General features: G+C 41.3%; 1 protein-coding gene across 2 annotated transcripts; it reads right to left on the bottom strand.

Moving 5' to 3' along the window:
• Positions 1 to 720: 720 nt before the first annotated feature.
• Positions 721 to 19,892, bottom strand: LOC138651092 (sialic acid-binding Ig-like lectin 9). Of its 2 annotated transcripts, XM_069741077.1 has the most exons (8): positions 19,807 to 19,892; positions 15,981 to 16,071; positions 14,141 to 14,509; positions 12,436 to 12,735; positions 11,421 to 11,450; positions 4,097 to 4,219; positions 3,826 to 3,872; positions 721 to 2,209 (listed from the first exon to the last, which is right to left on the bottom strand). In XM_069741077.1, exons 2-8 carry the CDS (start codon positions 16,039 to 16,041, stop codon positions 2,159 to 2,161), a joined length of 981 nt encoding a protein of 326 aa, XP_069597178.1. In that variant the 5' UTR covers positions 16,042 to 16,071; positions 19,807 to 19,892; the 3' UTR covers positions 721 to 2,158. The 2 variants fall into 2 exon arrangements, with proteins under 2 accessions (XP_069597178.1, XP_069597179.1); XM_069741078.1 differs by lacking the exon at positions 4,097 to 4,219.
• Between the last annotated feature and the right edge of the window lie 1,364 nt (positions 19,893 to 21,256).

Below are 21,256 nucleotides of genomic sequence, written 5' to 3'. Positions count from 1 at the left end.
GTTTCATGGCAACATTTATTTATTGCTTCAGTTATGTAAACGTTTTCAACATAAAGGAATAAGTAGGGAAGTTCTTGAATGTGCCACAACATCTGCAGTAACATGTAACATCAGTACCTGGAAAATCTGTTACTGATCTCGAAGTGGAGGAAATATTAATTTATGTTACTCACTTGTATAGCACCATTAATTACCGTATATAGTATTTTACAGACTTCATCATCGCTGTGCCCAACGGGGCTCGCAATCTATATTCCCTATCAGTATGTCCATGTCTATATGGGAAGAAAGTACAAATTTCTTACAGACGTTAAAACCATGAACCAAACACTACAAGGCTACAGTGCTAACCAATGAGTCACCGATATGTTGAGTTTTCGGGATGATCGGACCCATGCAAGTTCGGGTTCTGGTACATGACCAAACTCAAGTCCAAAGTTTGGTTCTGCTACCAAAACTGTATCCAAATTTGAACCTGAACCTCATTGAAATCAATAGTCACTAGTGATGAGCGAGTATACTCGTTACTCGGGTTTTCCCGAGCATGCTCGGGTGGTTTCTGAGTATTTGTGACTTCTCGGAGATTTAGGTTTCATCGCCACAGCTGATTGATTTACAGCTACTAGCCAGCCTGAATACATGTGGGGATTCTCTAGCAACCAGGCAACCCCCACATGTATTCAGGCTGGCTAGCAGCTGTAAATAATTCAAGTGTGGCGATGAAACCTAAAGCTCCGGACACTAACAAATACTCGAAGATCGCCCGAGCGTGCTCGGGAAAACTCAAGCAACGAGGTTACTCGCTCATCACTAATAGTGACCAAAACTTTGAAGATGTAAATCTCTCTCTCTTTTCCCAGACTTTCCCTGGAACAACAAACATTAAGACGGACTTCCATGTTTGGTGTTTAGCACCAGGTACTAACTAATCAGTAAGAACCCCAAATTTTTAAGTTCAGGTTTGCTCATCTTTAGTGAACTTTATATTATAATCTTGGATTTTGGGGAACAGCTATGAAAAAGTGTCAAGGTCCTTTTAGTGGCCTCCATCTAGAAAAATAGCAGTTCACCTGTACCCTTATAGGATGGCGTCCCATAGATTGGAGATCCACATATTATACATATATGATACATCCTTAAGAAACTTCTTTTGGGAATACCCCTTTAGTACTTATTACTGGGTTATAATTGGTTGGGATTTTCTATAAAGGAAGATAAAGAGCTTTTCCAGTACTTATAAATCAATAACCTATCATTCATCCATTGTTGTGGGTCCAACACCAGTCACCCGCAAAAATCAGCTGATTAAATGTCCCACGGCACACTAGAAGTGGCACAGCTTCGCACACGTACAGTGGCCATGAGCGGCACTGCAAGTGAATGGAGGAAGTTGAAGTGGTTTTCTAGTATTTCAATATTGATGACCTATCCTTAGAATTAAAAAAGAGGGAAAGCGGCTCTTCCAGCGGCTCAATAAAACAAGGATTTCAGTCATAGTATCATGCTATGAATAAGGGCATCCTGGACGCCAAAAACGCGTTAATTTTTCAACCCTGTTTGTCTTTTTTATGGCTTGCTAAATAAAATTTTTGTCTTATTGAGCCCCTGGAAGTGCCGCTCTCCCTCTTTTTTTCCTTCTATTGTTGCTGTGCTGCACAAGCTGGAGACATGGTATCCACCGGTTTTGGACTCTAATCTTACTTAGGCATGGTAAGATCCAACCACCCCCTTTTTCTCTACCTTAACCTATCCCTAAGATATCTTTATGACATTGCATGGGTCCAACTCCTGACACCCTCAGTACCCTAGCACACTAAAAGTGCCAGAGCTTCACACATTGTGTAGTAGCCATGAAAGACGCTGGAAGCTTTCTGCCATGCTTGGGAATGCTATAGGAGAACGTTTGCAGTAGCAAACGAAGCATGAAGCAAAAGAAAGCAATGGTGGCTACTGCATTTTAGACTTGAATCCCACCTCTTACATATTGAATTTGATTGTTAACTGGGGCTGGTACATACAGTATACAGGACCATATAGGTAACATACAAAAACCCCCCATAAATAACGAAGTTGATATCAAGAAAATAGTTGATCCTGAAATCGCCGCCATTTCCAATCTTTGGTCTCTCTTCTACAATATAGGGTCCTTCCGATGTCTTCAGTGCATCCTTAAGCTGTAGTAGACATCGTTCTCCTGTCCAATTAAGTTCTTCAGAAAAAAAAGATAAGATAAATAGACATAATTAGACTGGTGATACTCCACAGCTCTCCTAGAAGGATGGGAGATACTCAAATGTAAACCTCCATCGAAGCTTACAGCAAATGGTTACCCTGTTGGTTAATTTCCAAATTAAAGTGGTCTTCAACTAATTGGATACCGAAAGTCGATTGGTGGGAAACAGACAACTGGAACCACCATCTATCAAATGTTTGCCGAACCAGTAATGGCTAGATGTAAACTATAGTGAACAATCTGCAGCTCAGATCACATCCACGTTACTAGGAGCTAGGCTGTAGGACCCAAAAATGACTACTAAGCAGTCTACAAACCGGTTCTGGGACAGATCCATATAGAGTTTATATAGGTACTGGAAACAGCTGATTAATGGGGGTGTCCGATGCATGTTTCCCCCAATCTGATATTGATGACACTTTCTCAAGATTGGAAAGCAATACCGTAGTAGTGAGCATGCCCTTTAACTAACTAAATTGTGCCCATAAAGGCTGTCTGTTCTAGATCTCCTGCATAAACATAGGACCATTGGTTTTCTTGCGTATGACTGCTTGACATTTTGCAACTTTTTGAATTTTTGCACCAACTTTGCCCAACTTCCAAAAATGTTTTGAAAGTTTTTACACAGATACCAAACATGTATAGTTTAATTTTTATTTCATTGGTGAAAAGAAAATAAGAAATTTGTATGAAAATAAAGTTTTTGCATTTATTGCCATATTCTGAGACCCATAGTGTTCTTATTTTTCATAATCTGGGGCTGGGTAAGGTCTTATTTTTTTGCACCCTGAGCTGATGATTTGAGTGACACCATTTTGGGATAGATACGATGTTTTGATCGCCTATTATTGCATTTTATTACAATGCTGTGGAAAGCGAAACAACGTAGTTCTTGCTTTTTGATTTTCTTTCTTGTTACGCCGTTTACCGATCAGATGAATTTACTTTATATGTTGATAGAGTGGACATTTATGAACTCAGCGATACCGAATATGTGTATTTTTTTTTTACTCACTAGTTTATTTTTTATGGGGCAAAAAGGGGGTAATTTGAACTTTTGTATTTTTTTGTATTTTTTTATATTTTTTAAAACTTTATTGTTCACTTTTTACTTTACTTAATAGTCCCTTTTGGAGTCTTGAAGCAGCAATCAAATGATATTTTTTTTTCTATATATAGTAACGCTTCAGCTCTGATATGTAAAGCGAAAATCATGATCTCCTATGAACGTCAGCCACAAGCCGGCCTTCACAGAAGTATCGGAATGACAGGCACGAGGGTCTTCTGCATACCTCAGGCTGTCATGACGATCTATCGGCGCCCCGCGATCACTTGACAGGGTCGCCAATGGGTGTTACTTGTGATTTGCTTCCGCTGACAGTGTTGTTAAATGCTGCTGTCAGTGAATGAAAGCGGCATTTAACGTGTTATAAGTTGCGGCTTTATCCCGCAGCTGGTAGAGGCACTTGATGCCTGATTCAATTTCGTTTACATTTATTTTTCAAGGTCACATAAAAAGGAGAAGTACGAATATAAGTGGAGCAAAACCCCATTTTATGTATTGTCCTCTACTATTATTACCGGAAACATACCTGGTAATTGGTTTCTCTTCCTTGTGTTTGATTTTGAGGCTCCTTTCCTAGAGAACATAATGCATAAAACAACTTATTTGTATACTCTAATAAAAAAAACTCTGGGGGTCATTGTGGCTAGCACTGTGGCAGATACTCAAAGTGACAGCACCATTGATGTCATTGTAAAGAGGAACTGAGAGTGGTCTAGTCTCCCAAGAAATGTTGGTCATCGACCTTTACCACCAGTTATGGTGTTTTCCAGATGGCTGGAGAATGTGTAATTAATTACCTAATGATCGTTTCGCCATGTCTCTCTTCAAAAAGTAGTAGGTGCCCACAAAAATCAAAATCAGGATCACAACGTTACCAATGGCCATTGCAGCAATTATGCCAGAATCTATAGACCTGCAAACTGTAGGGAAACTTGTGAGTTACAGCAGTAGTAGATCTTTAGGTTACGAAGAAAATATTATTTACTACTATTTTTGTTCAACTTATTACAGTTCCATGCAAAAAGTAAGTAAAACCTTGACAATTATTGAACAAGTGAAAACACAGTTAATTTTGATACAATATCCTGAACTACTTGCACAGGTCAAAAATGGTCAAGTTTGACTCTTATATTAATCTTTCTGCTCCCCTGAGTTTTCTGGGGAGGGTTTGGTTCTCTTAAATCCACCATATGGTTCCAGAGATATGGGCGACTTTATTTAGTGCTATTTTTTATTTTCTTTATCAATTGGGCGGTGTTCAGAGGGTAAAAATGTAGACCAGCCTAAAGACACGCCCCAGAGGATCCTTTGAGACATCCCCCCTTGTAAAGACTTGAAAAATTAGCACTAAAGTAAGAGGCCCATATCTCGGGAACCTTATAGAGTATTTAAAAGAAACATAAAACAGGAATGCTCAGGGGAGCAGTGAAAATAAAATATGAGCACGCACTATACACCTTTGACCTGGTGACACGTTAAAGGACTACAATTATCATGTTTTTCCTTCATTGCTTACAGGGTTCACTGTTATGAAAGGCAATTCAGTATCACAATGGACATGGAGGTCAGAGCACATACAGTGATCTGACAATAACCCAAAATAATAGAACGAGCTCTGAGACGTGGGAACTCTGCAGACCGCAATCCCTAATCCTCTCCAAACAACACAAGAGGCAGCCGTGGATTGCGCCTAACTCTGCCTATGCAACTCGGCACAGCCTGAGAAACTAACTAGCCTGAAGATAGAAAAATAAGCCTACCTTGCCTCAGAGAAATACCCCAAAGGAAAAGGCAGCCCCCCACATATAATGACTGTGAGTTAAGATGAAAAGACAAACGTAGAGATGAAATAGATTCAGCAAAGTGAGGCCCGACTTTCTTAACGGAGCGAGGATAGGAAAGATAACTTTGCGGTCTACACAAAACCCTAAAGAAAACCACGCAAAGGGGGCAAAAAGACCCTCCGTACCGAACTAACGGCACGGAGGTACACCCTTTGCGTCCCAGAGCTTCCAGCAAAACAAATAGACAAGCTGGACAGACAAAATAGCAAACAAATAGCAAAGAAGAACCTAGCTATGCAGAGCAGCAGGCCACAGGAATGATCCAGGGAAAAACAAGTCCAACACTGGAACATTGACAGGAAGCATGAATCAAAGCATTAGGTGGAGTTAAGTAGAGAAGCACCTAACGACCTCACCAGATCACCTGAGGGAGGAAACTCAGAAGCCGCAGTACCAGTTTCCTCCACAAACGGAAGCTCCCAGAGAGAATCAGCCGAAGTACCACTTGTGACCACAGGAGGGAGCTCTGCCACAGAATTCACAACAGTACCCCCCCCTTGAGGAGGGGTCACCGAACCCTCACCAGAGCCCCCAGGCCGACCAGGATGAGCCACATGAAAGGCACGAACAAACAAGATCGGGAGCATGGACATCAGAGGCAAAAACCCAGGAATTATCTTCCTGAGCATAACCCTTCCATTTAACCAGATACTGGAGTTTCCGTCTTGAAACACGAGAATCCAAAATCTTCTCCACAATATACTCCAATTCCCCCTCCACCAAAACCGGGGCAGGAGGGTCAACAGATGGAACCATAGGTGCCACGTATCTCCGCAACAATGACCTATGGAATACGTTATGTATGGAAAAAGAATCTGGGAGGGTCAGACGAAAAGACACAGGATTAAGAACCTCAGAAATCCTATAGGGACCAATGAAACGAGGTTTAAACTTAGGAGAGGAAACCTTCATAGGAATATGACGAGAAGATAACCAAACCAGATCCCCAACACGAAGTCGGGGACCCACACGGCGTCTGCGATTTGCGAAACGTTGAGCCTTCTCCTGGGACAAGGTCAAATTGTCCACTACATGAGTCCAAATCTGCTGCAACCTGTCCACCACAGTATCCACACCAGGACAGTCCGAAGACTCAACCTGTCCTGAAGAGAAACGAGGATGGAACCCAGAATTGCAGAAAAATGGCGAAACCAAGGTAGCCGAGCTGGCCCGATTATTAAGGGCGAACTCAGCCAAAGGCAAAAAGGACACCCAGTCATCCTGATCGGCAGAAACAAAACATCTCAGATAGGTTTCCAAGGTCTGATTGGTTCGTTCGGTCTGGCCATTAGTCTGAGGATGAAAAGCCGAGGAAAAAGACAAGTCAATGCCCATCCTACCACAAAAGGCTCGCCAAAACCTTGAAACAAACTGGGAACCTCTGTCAGAAACGATATTCTCTGGAATGCCATGCAAACGAACCACATGCTGGAAGAACAATGGCACCAAATCAGAGGAGGAAGGCAATTTGGACAAGGGTACCAGATGGACCATCTTAGAAAAGCGATCACAGACCACCCAAATGACTGACATCTTTTGAGAGACGGGAAGATCTGAAATAAAATCCATAGAGATATGTGTCCAAGGCCTCTTCGGGACCGGCAAGGGCAAAAGCAACCCACTGGCACGAGAACAGCAGGGCTTAGCCCGAGCACAAATCCCACAGGACTGCACAAAAGTACGCACATCCCGCGACAGAGATGGCCACCAAAAGGATCTAGCCACTAACTCTCTGGTACCAAAGATTCCAGGATGACCAGCCAACACCGAACAATGAACCTCAGAGATAACTTTATTCGTCCACCTTTCCGGGACAAACAGTTTCTCCGCTGGACAACGATCAGGTTTATTAGCCTGAAATTTTTGCAGCACCCGCCGCAAATCAGGGGAGATGGCAGACACAATTACTCCTTCCTTGAGGATAACCACCGGCTCAGATAAACCCGGAGAGTCGGGCACAAAACTCCTAGACAGAGCATCCGCCTTCACATTTTTAGAGCCCGGAAGGTACGAAATCACAAAGTCAAAGCGGGCGAAAAACAGCGACCAACGAGCCAGTCTAGGATTCAAACGCTTAGCAGACTCGAGATAAGTCAAGTTCTTATGATCAGTCAATACCACCACGCGATGCTTAGCTCCTTCAAGCCAATGACGCCACTCCTCGAATGCCCACTTCATGGCCAGCAACTCTCGGTTGCCCACATCATAATTTCGCTCAGCAGGCGAACACTTCCTGGAAAAAAAAGCGCATGGTTTGATCACTGAACAATCAGAACCTCTCTGTGACAAAACAGCCCCTGCTCCAATCTCAGAAGCATCAACCTCGACCTGGAACGGAAGAGAAACATCTGGTTGACACAACACAGGGGCAGAAGAAAAACGACGCTTCAACTCTTGAAAAGCTTCCACAGCAGCAGAAGACCAATTGACCAAATCAGCACCCTTCTTGGTCAAATCGGTCAATGGTTTGGTAATACTAGAAAAATTGCAGATAAAGCGACGATAAAAATTAGCAAAGCCCAGGAACTTTTGTAGACTTTTCAGAGATGTCGGCTGAGTCCAATCATGGATGGCTTGCACCTTAACAGGATCCATCTCGATAGTAGAAGGGGAAAAGATGAACCCCAAAAATGAAACCTTCTGCACACCAAAGAGACACTTTGATCCCTTCACAAACAAAGAATTAGCACGCAGGACCTGAAAAACCGTTCTGACCTGCTTCACATGAGACTCCCAATCATCCGAGAAGATCAAAATGTCATCCAAGTACACAATCAGGAATTTATCCAGGTACTCTCGGAAGATGTCATGCATAAAGGACTGAAACACTGATGGAGCATTGGCAAGTCCGAATGGCATCACTAGATACTCAAAATGACCCTCGGGCGTATTAAATGCAGTTTTCCATTCATCGCCTCGCCTGATTCGCACCAGATTATACGCACCACGAAGATCTATCTTGGTGAACCAACTAGCCCCCTTAATCCGAGCAAACAAATCAGATAACAATGGCAAGGGGTACTGAAATTTAACAGTGATCTTATTAAGAAGGCGATAATCTATACAAGGTCTCAGCGAACCATCCTTTTTGGCTACAAAAAAGAACCCTGCTCCTAATGGCGACGATGACGGGCGAATATGCCCCTTCTCCAGGGATTCCTTCACATAACTGCGCATAGCGGTGTGCTCAGGCACGGATAAATTAAACAGTCGACCTTTTGGGAATTTACTACCAGGAATCAAATTGATAGCACAATCACAATCCCTATGCGGAGGTAGGGCATCGGACTTGGGCTCATCAAATACATCCCGGTAATCAGACAAGAACTCTGGAACCTCAGAAGGGGTGGATGACGAAATTGACAAAAATGGAACATCACCATGTACCCCCTGACAACCCCAGCTGGACACCGACATGGATTTCCAATCCAATACTGGATTATGGGCTTGTAGCCATGGCAACCCCAACACGACCACATCATGCAGATTATGCAACACCAGAAAGCGAATAACCTCCTGATGTGCAGGAGCCATGCACATGGTCAGCTGGGTCCAGTATTGAGGCTTATACTTGGCCAAAGGTGTAGCTTCAATTCCTCTCAATGGAATAGGACACTGCAAGGGCTCCAAGAAAAACCCACAACGCTTAGCATATTCCAAGTCCATCAAATTCAGGGCAGAGCCTGAATCCACAAACACCATGACAGAATACGATGACAAAGAGCAGATCAAGGTAACGGACAGAAGAAATTTTGACTGTACCGTACCAATGGTGGCAGACCTAGCGAACCGCTTAGTGCGCTTAGGACAATCAGAGATAGCATGAGTGGAATCACCACAGTAGAAACACAGCCCATTCAGACGTCTGTGTTCTTGCCGTTCAACTCTGGTCAAAGTCCTATCGCACTGCATATGCTCAGGTTTAAGCTCAGGTAATACCGCCAAATGGTGCACAGATTTACGCTCACGCAAACGTCGACCGATCTGAATAGCCAAAGACATAGACTCATTCAAACCAGCGGGCATAGGAAATCCCACCATGACATCCTTAAGGGCTTCAGAGAGACCCTTTCTGAACATAACTGCCAGCGCAGATTCATTCCATTGAGTGAGCACTGACCACTTTCTAAATTTCTGGCAATATACCTCTATCTCATCCTGACCCTGACAAAGAGCCAGCAAATTCTTTTCTGCCTGATCCACTGAATTAGGCTCATCGTACAGCAATCCGAGCGCCAGGAAAAACGCATTGATATTACTTAATGCAGGATCTCCTGGCGCAAGAGAAAATGCCCAGTCCTGAGGGTCGCCACGCAAAAAAGAAATAATAATCAAAACCTGTTGAACTGGATCACCAGAGGAACGAGGTTTCAAGGCCAGAAAGAGCTTACAATTATTTTTGAAACTCAGAAACTTAGTTGTATCTCCAAAAAACAAATCAGGAATAGGAATTCTTGGTTCTAACATAGATTTCTGATCAATAGTGTCTTGAATCTTTTGTACTCTTGCCAAGAGCTGATCCACAAATGAAGACAGACTTCTAATGTCCATCGCTACACCTGTGTACTGAACCACCCAAATGTCTAGGGGAAAAAAAAGACAAAACACCGTGCCAAGAAAAAAAAATGGTCTCAGAACTTCTTTTTTCCCTCTATTGAGAATCATTAGTACTTTTGGCTTCCTGTACTGTTATGAAAGGCAATCCAGTATCACAATGGACATGGAGGTCAGAGCACATACAGTGATCTGACAATAACCCAAAATAATAGAACGAGCTCTGAGATGTGGGAACTCTGCAGACCGCAATCCCTAATCCTCTCCAAACAACACTAGAGGCAGCCGTGGATTGCGCCTAACTCTGCCTATGCAACTCGGCACAGCCTGAGAAACTAACTAGCCTGAAGATAGAAAAATAAGCCTACCTTGCCTCAGAGAAATACCCCAAAGGAAAAGGCAGCCCCCCACATATAATGACTGTGAGTTAAGATGAAAAGACAAACGTAGAGATGAAATAGATTCAGCAAAGTGAGGCCCAACTTTCTTAACAGAGCGAGGATAGGAAAGATAACTTTGCGGTCTACACAAAACCCTAAAGAAAACCACGCAAAGGGGGCAAAAAGACCCTCCGTACCAAACTAACGGCACGGAGGTACACCCTTTGCGTCCCAGAGCTTCCAGCAAAACAAATAGACAAGCTGGACAGACAAAATAGCAAACAAATAGCAAAGAAGAACTTAGCTATGCAGAGCAGCAGGCCACAGGAATGATCCAGGGAAAAACAAGTCCAACACTGGAACATTGACAGGAAGCATGAATCAAAGCATTAGGTGGAGTTAAGTAGAGAAGCACCTAACGACCTCACCAGATCACCTGAGGGAGGAAACTCAGAAGCCGCAGTACCAGTTTCCTCCGCAAACGGAAGCTCCCAGAGAGAATCAGCCGAAGTACCACTTGTGACCACAGGAGGGAGCTCTGCCACAGAATTCACAACAGTTCACATTGCTTTACATAATTTGGGGATTCTCTCATTTCCTTTAAGGTCCTCAAATTATGGAGTATTTATTGATGCATGGAATAAAGATATCATGTCAAAAGGGCAATAAAACCCCCACAAAACTGTTATGTGAGTACTATTAGTACTATTACTGCTACTACTGCTTCTACTAGACTACTACTAATATACTACTATTTATATTAGGTTATTACTACTTCTACTATTACCACTACTACTACATTTTGTCATGATTCCACCTCTCAGTGTGTCTTGGATAGTGACTGACAGCTCAGTCGTCCAATCTACTGCAGGGGCATGCCAAGGTGTCAGTGTTTTGAATGACAGCTCGGCCGTCCAATCTTTGACTAGGGAGGCTCTGAGCTTCCGTCAGGTGTTCCCTGTTTCAAGTAATTACCCAACTACTTAACCAAGCTGTCTGTCTCAGATAGCTGCTGGTCGTAGCTTTCATATCTGTGTGGCCTGTTCTCTTTACCTTGTGTTGTGAATTCTGACATTCTGATCTTTGGTTGCATGACCCTGGATTTGCCTATTAACTACCCGTTTGTATTACCTCTTTTGTTTTGACTTTTGGACTGTGACCTGACTACTCCTTTTGCCTTACCCCTTTGTATATGATGAACTCTGTAGGTTTTTTACCCCAGACTTCTTGACTATTCAACCCCACGGCTTGTCCGTGAGTAGTGACTAGCATCATACAATTCATACAATTCATATTTATGACAATAAAATTAATGCATCAACCACTGATAGCTGTAAACTCACCAGGCATAGGAATATCCTTCTGGATAGCACCTGTGGAACAAACACACATTAATTATTATCTATATAGAACTAAGATACGACAATGACTAAACTATTACTACATTATTACCACTACTAGATTATTAGTAGAGATTATGGAGTCTGCAGACATTTAATTGTGCCAGTTCTTCACATTTTGCCAGGAAATTATTCCATCAAATTTGCATTATCATGCTCTCTAGACCACACAGCATGATTTATTCAGCGTGAAAAAAAAATACTCACTCCGCCTCACCTCTCCTGCCACCGCAGGACCGGTCCTCCGGGCAGCTCTCTCCAGGCTTTTCTTTACTTCTTCACATTATGCAACGTCCTCTTCCTGCATCTCTGCTCTGTGACTTTGACCGCTCAAGTCATGATATTAGTGGCCTAGGAGCTGACTAGACGACGCAATGAGATGGCGGCAGCTGAAAGCCCTGGTGCAAAGTGCAGATGAAGGAAGAGGATGCTGCACACTGTAAAATAAAGATAAGGCTGGAGGCAGCCGCTGCAGCAGGATAGGTGAGTGGTGAAGATTTTTGTTTGTTTTTCATCCTTTTTCCGGCCCATTACAATTTAGCATCTGACATATTACAATAAATTCAGATCCCGGAGAATCCAAATTTTAAAGTTCAAGGCAAATTTAATTCACCTTGAACCGATTCACTCACCTCTAACTATTAAAGTTTAGTACTACAGCTACTTCTTTTATTATTGTAACTCTCAAGATGTTCCAAGTCTTTTTACAGAAGAAGTCATCACTCAAGTGCCGCCTATAGATAATGTCACTGTAGGTCAATTTTCAATTAAAAAAAAAAGGAACAAAAATGAAAGAAATCATCCAGGCTAGAGATATAGCTCTTTATAGAGGGGATCTAACAGGTCACACTTTTGGGGGAAAGTTTCCTAATTTGTTCTCCTCCATAAAACAGAAAATTGTATCATTGGACACTGCTGTACTTCAAAGGAAGCATCTCTCTTCTCCAGGAAAACTCACCCTCTACATTCAGAGAGATGCTTCTACTTGTGGTCACATTATTTTCGAAGGTGACTTTACAGGTGAGGGAAAGTTGATCATCTTCAGCCGATGGAACAAAGGTGACATTAGAACGATGTATGATGGTGCCATCTTCATTATTTATTGCATAGATTTTCTCTGTCTTCATTTTAAGTTTTCCTTCCCATTTGATGGACGGAGATATTCCAGAACATATTCCAGGACTTGTACAACTCAGGGTTGTCTCCTGGCCAACAATAATCTTTCCTGACGGAGATATCTCTGGTTTATCTGACAATTCTGCCAAAGAGAGAAAGATGTTACATGGATTTAGTGGTCTGTTCTAGGATCTGAATTTAAATAGGAGTCTGGTCTAGTTGTCAGAGTCCATTGAAGGGTCTGGTCTGCTGTCTAAAATAAATGAGAAGTTTATGCTAAAGTCTGAATTCATTGAAGGGTCTGGTCTGTCATCTAAAATCATTGAGTGGTCTGAGATGGGATCTGAATTTATTTATAGGTCTGGTCTGGGGTCTGAGCTAATTGAGTGGTCTGGTCTGGAGTTTGGAGTTGTTTGAGTAGTGTGGTCTGGGGTCTGAATTTATTTATGGTATGATCTTGAATTTGAGTTGATTGAGTAGTCTGGTCTGGGGTCTGAATTTATTTATGGGTATGATCTTGAATTTGAGCTGATTGAGTGATCTAGTTTGGTGTCTGAGTTGATTCAGTGGTCTGAAGTCCAAGTTGATTAAGTGGTCTGAAGTCTGAGTTGACTGAATGGTCTGGTCTGGGGTCTCAGTTGATTGGGTGGTCTGTTCTGGGGTCTGATTTGATTGAGTAGTTATGTCTGAGGATGGAGTTGATTGAGTGGTGTGGTCTGGTTCCTGAATTCATTGAGTGGTTATTTCTGGGGATGGAGTTGTTTGACCATTCTGGTCTTAGGTCTGAATAAATTGACAATGTCTGCTCTGAGGTATAAATTAAAGTAGGGATTTAGACTTGGGTCTGAATCAAATTTTTTGAGGTCTGGTGTCTGGATACATTTAGTGTTGAGTTTTGTAATCTAAATTTAATGATATCGCTATGCAGGCTTGACATGGCCATGAAAGTAAAGGGCAACAAAATTGTGGTCATCAAGACAAACCAATCTGATAGTCTTGGTCGAATTGAGAAGAGAGGGAATTTCTCCAATCATATAAGACTTCACATGGGAGTTACTTGACATATACAGAAGAAGTCGATTATCCTGATTTCTGTTTTAGTAATTATTTGTTTTTCACATAAAATGAGCAAAAAGGCTTAGTCCAGACTTAATCGACAACTCTTCCAACCACTGGCGGAAGCAGACAGATGAGGGCCCTTGTGCAAAAACAATATGGGCCCTTTGGCGTCCTATACCTTATCGCATTGCAAGACCCAACCTACTTTGGCCATAGAAGGGATCCCCTTTACTCATTGGGTGCTTGTGCAGCTGCAGAGGATTACACCAATGGTATGTCTTCCCTTCCTACCACAATAGATTGAACATGAACCTCAGTTTGTCCAAGATCCCATCACCTTGTTTGGTTTCTCTATGAACATCTTGTTGGTAGTTCCGAAATTTTCCAAGCATTAACCAAGTGACGTAATAAGTAACTATAGTAAGAGCAGTGGCTTGTGTGTCCTGACTAGTGAAAACTATGAAAATATTGGATAATCTATTACTTACCTATCACTCTCAGTAAGGTACTGAAGTCATAGAAAGGAAAAACACCGCTTCCATCCTCAATTCTAAAACTGTAAGAATCCGCGTCTTGCTCCCTTGCATCGTTGATCATCAGAGAACAATCCCCTCTCCAGACATCTCCGGTAAGAAAGAACCTGTCTCTTTTATTTGGAAGTTCAAAACTACTTTTAACAGCCACAGTTTGCGAGGACAAGAAATTTCCTCTGAACCAGATTCCTCGGGCGTTCCTGGAGATGGTGAAGACTGATGGCAATTTAAATGAGCATGGAATATGCACACAGAGTCCTGCCTGGACAACAACATTTCTTGGAGCCGTTATGGCAAATCCTTGATTAAACTGTGATCCTACATCTAAGTCAAGATAAGAGCACAGACAAAAATTTCAAGATGTGACCCATTAAATACCCAACATTTTCACTTTTTCAGCGATAAAGATGACTATGAGATTTTACGCTGATATTTTTGGTCAATAATCAAAAATGTCTCACATAGTGTTTTCTCTTAAAATAGAAGTTCTAGACAGCGAAATATTTCCATTTTACTAGCCATTCCATTGCATGCCAACTGTGCAAATGTTAATTTCCCCCATTGATTATGCTGTGGTCATAGTTATCTTTGCAGCAAACATAATTAAGTTCAAACAGATTTTTTTTAAAGTAAACTTTATATTTTATTATAACTTTCCATACTTTTGGGAAGACTTCAGAGAGTGTCTCTGAGTCCTACTTTGTAACCGACTCACTGCTTAACATTACAGAGTCCTAAAAGGTATAATTGGAAAGTGCTTGTTAAAAAAGCAATTTTCCAATATATTTCTTATTAAAAATTAGATACTGCCCCCTGATAATAACTATTATAGTTACTATTTTTTATAGTTGAGCAAAAAAATTTTTTACAGGACCATAACTGTGAAATCCTAGCTCTGCAAATGTCCTCGCCTCCAACCCTCTTGGTCCCTATTTTGATTGGTAACTCATCGTTGTTGCGTAATGCATGCTTGAGGTTGCATCGGGGATATTAATCAGAAATGGAGCCTGCATAAGAGGAGGTTTGCATTTTACGAGGAGGTTCTCAAGATCTCAGGTCTGGTGGCAAAGGTCTATCGACGTGGCCGTTGAACCAGGGTCCCCCAAATTTTTCCGATCAGCTCTATTTTGTAATCTTCAAACTTTTTTAAAAGGAAAAATCAGAGCATCTACTGTATATTTTATTTTGTAAGCTACTCAACTTTCCAATGTAAAGTTTCTGTCATTACTATGGAACCGACTAAGATGGTATCTTTAGATCTTGTTTTCTAAAATTCTCCTTGTATTGTAAGGTAAGCTTCAATCCTAAGAACTTGACTAGGAAAGTTTTTCTAGGCTTCCTCTCCCAAATTACTGATCATTTCATTGTACAGTACCATGAAAATGACTAAAGTGGCATTCACACTGCACGATATTCATGAACAAACAATTATCTTGCCATGTAAACGGACTGTGGATCACCCGTTGAGCGAACAAAACACTTGTTCATTTGGTGAAATGATCTTTTACGCAACATAAATGTCATCATTCTCGGTGGATAATGGCAGCATATGCACACTGAACAAACTAGTATAGAAATGCTCAGTGGACATCATTTTCTTTGGTCTGCCTGTATATAAAAGCATTCGACCAACCGCCGTAAGGTAAATGTTTACCAATCGGCGGTATTATCGTGCCATTGGTCAGTCAGTCTAAATGGACCATAAGAGTGGCTCTAGAGACAATTCATTGACTACATGCATCACAACATTACAAAATGAACCATGTACAACAAGTAGGAGAAACTTTGTACTCACCTTTCCATAACAGAGGACTAATCAATATTATTGCATGGAAATGTAGACTCCAGTCTGTCATTGGTCCCAAGTTGTGCAAAGGAAATATTCCCTAAAATTAATGAGCAGTAGTGTAAGTGACGGCAGTATACATTCTGCACCGGTCTTGGTTATTGATTAAACAGATCTTTATGGTTTTTCCTTCAGATTTGCAAAAAAAAGTACCTGGAAGATAGTTAAGGCTTGTGTCTTTACTTTGCATGGTGCCAACAATAGTGAGCGGTGATGTAGAATTTGAAGACTTAAACTAGCCACCTACCAGAGTCATGCACTGACAATGCCGGAATATCAAACCTCAGATCTTCTAAGTAATGGGGCAACTTGAAAAATGTAGTGGATAGACATGTATGTACCAAAGGAGTTCCTGATCTTCTAAGCCTACTTGGAGTGGATTTCTACAGTAAAACTTGCAATGGGAAGCCCAATGCTGAGGCCATCCTGTACTTGATCATCAAATTTGAGATACATTGACGATGCACAGTCACTAACATTAGATTCCAATTAGAATGGCAAATTTGGAAATGCCACATGTGGATCCTTTCACCGTTCGAGTCGGAGACTTTTCAAACACAAATTATTTTTCTCTTTGTTTGCAGACCATTGGACACATGGCTGATTTAGATCTAATTGGAGGACCAATGTGGTAGAATTCAATGAATGGGGTATTAAATTACACATGGATATCATACAGATGCTTGAAAAAGCTTGAGAAGCCTCTGTCAGTTGCTTTTTTTTGGCATGACACATGGATAATAAAAATGGACACATGGACTAATAATGGATGAAAATCGGATCCTGTACACCGATGAAAAATTAGTCCATTTTTAGCGTGCAAGTAAAAGAACTGTCACATAGATTTGGAGTAAGTAGTTTTGCCATCAATTTTTCTGTAGTTGTTCTGCTCGATAGAGATGATAGGTTTCCATGATTTTCCATCTTAAGGCCATTTTTCACATATTTATTTTATCCATGTGTTTCACATGTACTTATTATCGTTCCCAGGAACATGCAGCCATCATAGTCCCCATGTATATGTACTGATTATAATCACAGTTTATCTTTGGGCATGTTTTATCGGGGGTGCAGACAAATAAAAACATGTCCATTAGTGATGAATGACCATGCTCGAATATGGTGTCATCCGAGCATACTCATGTTCTAACCGAGCGTCTTTTTGGTGTGCTCAAAAATATGTTCCAGTCTCCGCCGGTGTTAAACAGCCAAAACACATGCATGGGTTACCTGTTTGTTAGGCAATCACTGCAAGTGTTGTGGCCTTTGAACAGCCGCGAGACAAGCACCTGCGGGGGACTCGACCATATTTTCCGAGCACGCGAAAAACACTTGGTCAGCAGACGAGCATCGTTGGATTATTCGAGCGCGTTCAATCATCACTAATGTCCATTTTTAAAGATTTGCAGATAAAATTCAATTAATCAAGTCAACCAAAAATGGATGAAAATAGAACCCAATGCACAGACTGGTGATGGACGCTTACAGAATAAACAACTCCTGATAGAGTATCGAATTAAAAAAAAAAAAGAATACTTTTTAGCTAGACAGAAATGCTGGGCTTTGCTGTGAAGTTCCTCGTTACTATTGCTTGTTTATTTTGGTTGTTATGTCTTTCTTGTGTGTCACTGTCTCTACAAACCAAAATCTGGAAATAATTCAGAAGTAAATTTCCAAAAATATTGCATGACTTCCTCACTTTCTTCCTTTTTATACTGTTTAAGTTCCGGTATTTCACATTGCTTTTCACAGTTGCAAAAACTCACTGACATCTTGTCACATTAACAATAAATTGAATTTGAGAAAAAAATCTAAATATCCAAAGTTTATTACAAAATTGAGTTCAATAACTAAAGTTTACTACAGTCGACTACATCTTAGTGTCCGCCTCCAGTGAGCGTACACTCCGAAAAATGATAGAACCAAAAACACATGGGCTACTTGCACAGTGAACAAGTCTGTAGAAACCTGTTCACACCACCAAGAAACTTGAAGACACAAAAAGAGCACAATGAGGTCAAAAATACTCTGTTGTAAAGAAGTCACAGTAAATGAGCAAGTGCTAGTCAAAAAATGAAAAAAATACAGGGTATTTAGTTAATACGTTTTTTTGCAAAAAAAATGTATATTAAGCTGCTCCACCAATCGCCAAGGTATACCCGTAATAGAGCAGTCCTATCTAATGTATATAATCCCTATCTGATGTATTTAAAAACCAGATCATCTGTATAGTACCTGTATAAGCAGGGTTCAGAGAGGGAATATCCATGTGGACGTGCTGGATGGAACAGCTTTAGTGCAAATGACCCACAGAGGAGTGATGGACTCCCCAGTCTTGTAGAAACAAGAGAACAATTATAGAACCAAAAACACATGGGCTACTTGCACAGTGAACAATCCGAAAAATGATGCACGACAGTGCGCACGTTCGCTCTGCCAGCACCATTGCAGTCTATAGCCCCGACTATCGACTATTATGAATTTACTCTTACTATTTCAAAATATTTGTTTGCCGTCAGTGAATGTGGACAGTCTTGTTTTTATTCTGAGCCACCAATCCCTGCTCTTATCTAGTCTGTTTCTCCAATTAGACGTACATATAATTGTATCCAGACTAGACTTTCAGATGGATGCATTGTAGCAAAGTACTAAAGACTACAGTAATTAGCACACAGAGCATGGTCTAGGTAAGAAGTCATTGTATACACTTTTCAGCTGGAAACAGGACTAGTTATGTTCAAGTTTACTGTCTGAGAATGTTAGCCAGATTGTTTTCATATCAGTTATGTATTAAAGGGATTGACCATTACTTTTATATTAATGACCTATGATTTACAACACAAAGTCTATGGAAATTTGAAGAACTTTTCCTTTTTTTACAAAATAATCAATTGAGATTTTAAAAATAAGTTTCTAATGACTTTGAACAAGACTTAACCATATGGAGTTAGTTTGTCCCACTATACAATTTTTTTTACCCTTGACCTTGTTTGTTATCCTCCCGATGATCTAATTTTTTACTCTCACGATAAGCCTGTTATTACCCTACTGATAAGCCTGTTATTACCCTCCCGATGAGCTTGTTATTACCCTCCCGATGAGCATGTTATTACCCTCCCGATGAGCCTGTTATTACCCTCCCGATGCGCCAGTTATTACCCTCCCGATAAGCCTGTTTCTTATCCTCCCGATGAGCTCATTTCTTACTCTCCCTATAAGCCTGTTATTACCCTCCTGATGAGCCAGTTATTACCCTCCCGATAAGCCTGTTCCCTACTCTCCCGATAAGTCCGTTATTACCCTCCTGATAAGCCCATTTCTTACCCTCCTGATGAGCCCATATTACCCTCCTGATGAGCCTGTTATTACCCTCCCGATAAGCCTGTTCCCTACTCTCCCGATAAGTCCGTTATTACCATCCTGATAAGCCTGTTCCTTACCCTCCTGATGAGTCCGTTTCTTACTCTCCCGATGAGTCCGTTATTACTCTCCCAATGAGCCTGTTATTACCCTCCTGATGAGCCCATTATTACCATCCCAATGAACCCACTTCTTACCCTCCCAATAAGCCCATTTCTTACCCTCCCGATGAGCCTGTTACTACCCTTCCGATGAGCCAGTTATTACCCTCCTGATAAGCCTGTTCCTTACCCTCCCGATAAGCCTGTTCCTTACCCTCCCGATGAGTCCATTCCTTACTCTCCCGATAAGCCCGTTACTACCCTCCCGATGAGCCTGTTTCTTACTCTCCTGAGTCCTGTAGGAAATTTCTTACCTGTATGTCTTGCAGAAAATAAAACTACAAGTCTTGGCTTTGATCTTGGGTGAAGTATATCTTCACTATAAGCTTTTACAGCTCACTCTCTGTCCCCCACTCTCCTGACTTCTCCTGTTATAGCTGCACGCTCTGGGAAAGCAGAAGTGGTCGAGTCCTCAGCCCTATCTATGATTGCAACACGGGTGATTTAGTCATAAGGAATGATTAATGCATGAGGCCAGTGTACCAATATTGATATTCTTTGTAAAACAGCATGGAAAACGTCATGAGTAGTGGTTATTATAGGAGACACCATGTAGATGTCATGTACATTGATTATTATAGGAGACACCATGTGTAGTATTTTTATAAAAGACACCATACATAGCAGTCATTATTGGAGCCTCCATGTGTAGAGGTCATTGTAAAAGATGGCACGTATAGTGATCATTATAGGAGACTAGAGATGACCAGATCAGGTAAAATTCCAACTTTCCTTGGTCATGCAGTTTTTTCCTGGGATATTTTAAATTATTCTCCCCAAATTTAATGTCTATTGTTAAACTCTGAGGTCTCTTCAGACTCCAGAGTATAATAGTAGTAGGATGTAAAAATATAAGAAAAACCCATATCCTTACAGCTTACCTCTCCAACCCCTCTGCTCCTCACCGTCATCCATTTGGTTCTCCCTTCATCTTCAGATTGCCTCTGCGAATACTGAGATCAGCGGGCATGCGGAGAAGACATTACTCTGCAACCTTTAGTAGAGGACCCTTCATCAAAACCGGAAGTTTTAATCCAACATGAGAGGTCACAGGATTTCAGCATGAGCTGCAATGATCTGAAGATGCTGCGAGGATTGGACGGGTGATGATGAGGAGCAGTGGGGCCATAGAGGCGAGTGGTAATTTCAGCATAATGTTTTGTTGGATTCTTTTGTATACATTTTTATGGTTTAGAAAAACAGCAGATGCAGAAATCGAATAAGAAAAAAATTCACATTTTAAAGAAGGCGGAATTTTTCTGAACTTGAGTATAATTAAATTCTACTGAAATGTTTTTGCTTATCTCTACAGGAGACATGATATATAGTGGTTGACATAGGAAATGTGGAAATGTCATGTGCAGTGGCCATTAAAGGATATGAAGTCACATAACATGGACAGTGGAAATTAAAGGATATCATATCACGTGTAGTGGTCATTTTAGGAGACACCATCTGTACTGGTTGCTATAAGAGACGTCATATGAAGAAATGAGGGAACCCGAGCTTAAACGTTTGGGGTTTGTACCGGACAGTTAGTGTCTGATGCTAAGTGCCGAAAATGGACTTCTCCCAGAAGAGAGTTTTCCGGCTCAAAAGTCCGGGTCCCTATTGTTTTCAATGGGGTTCGGGTTCTGGTTCAAATTCGGGTACCCGAACCGAACTTTAAAACAAAGGTCACGTAAACCGGAACTTCAATGGATC

Source organism: Ranitomeya imitator, chromosome 10, assembly GCF_032444005.1.
Source record: "Ranitomeya imitator isolate aRanImi1 chromosome 10, aRanImi1.pri, whole genome shotgun sequence".
Lineage (NCBI taxonomy): Eukaryota > Metazoa > Chordata > Amphibia > Anura > Dendrobatidae > Ranitomeya > Ranitomeya imitator.
This window is presented reverse-complemented; position numbering and strand designations above follow the sequence as displayed.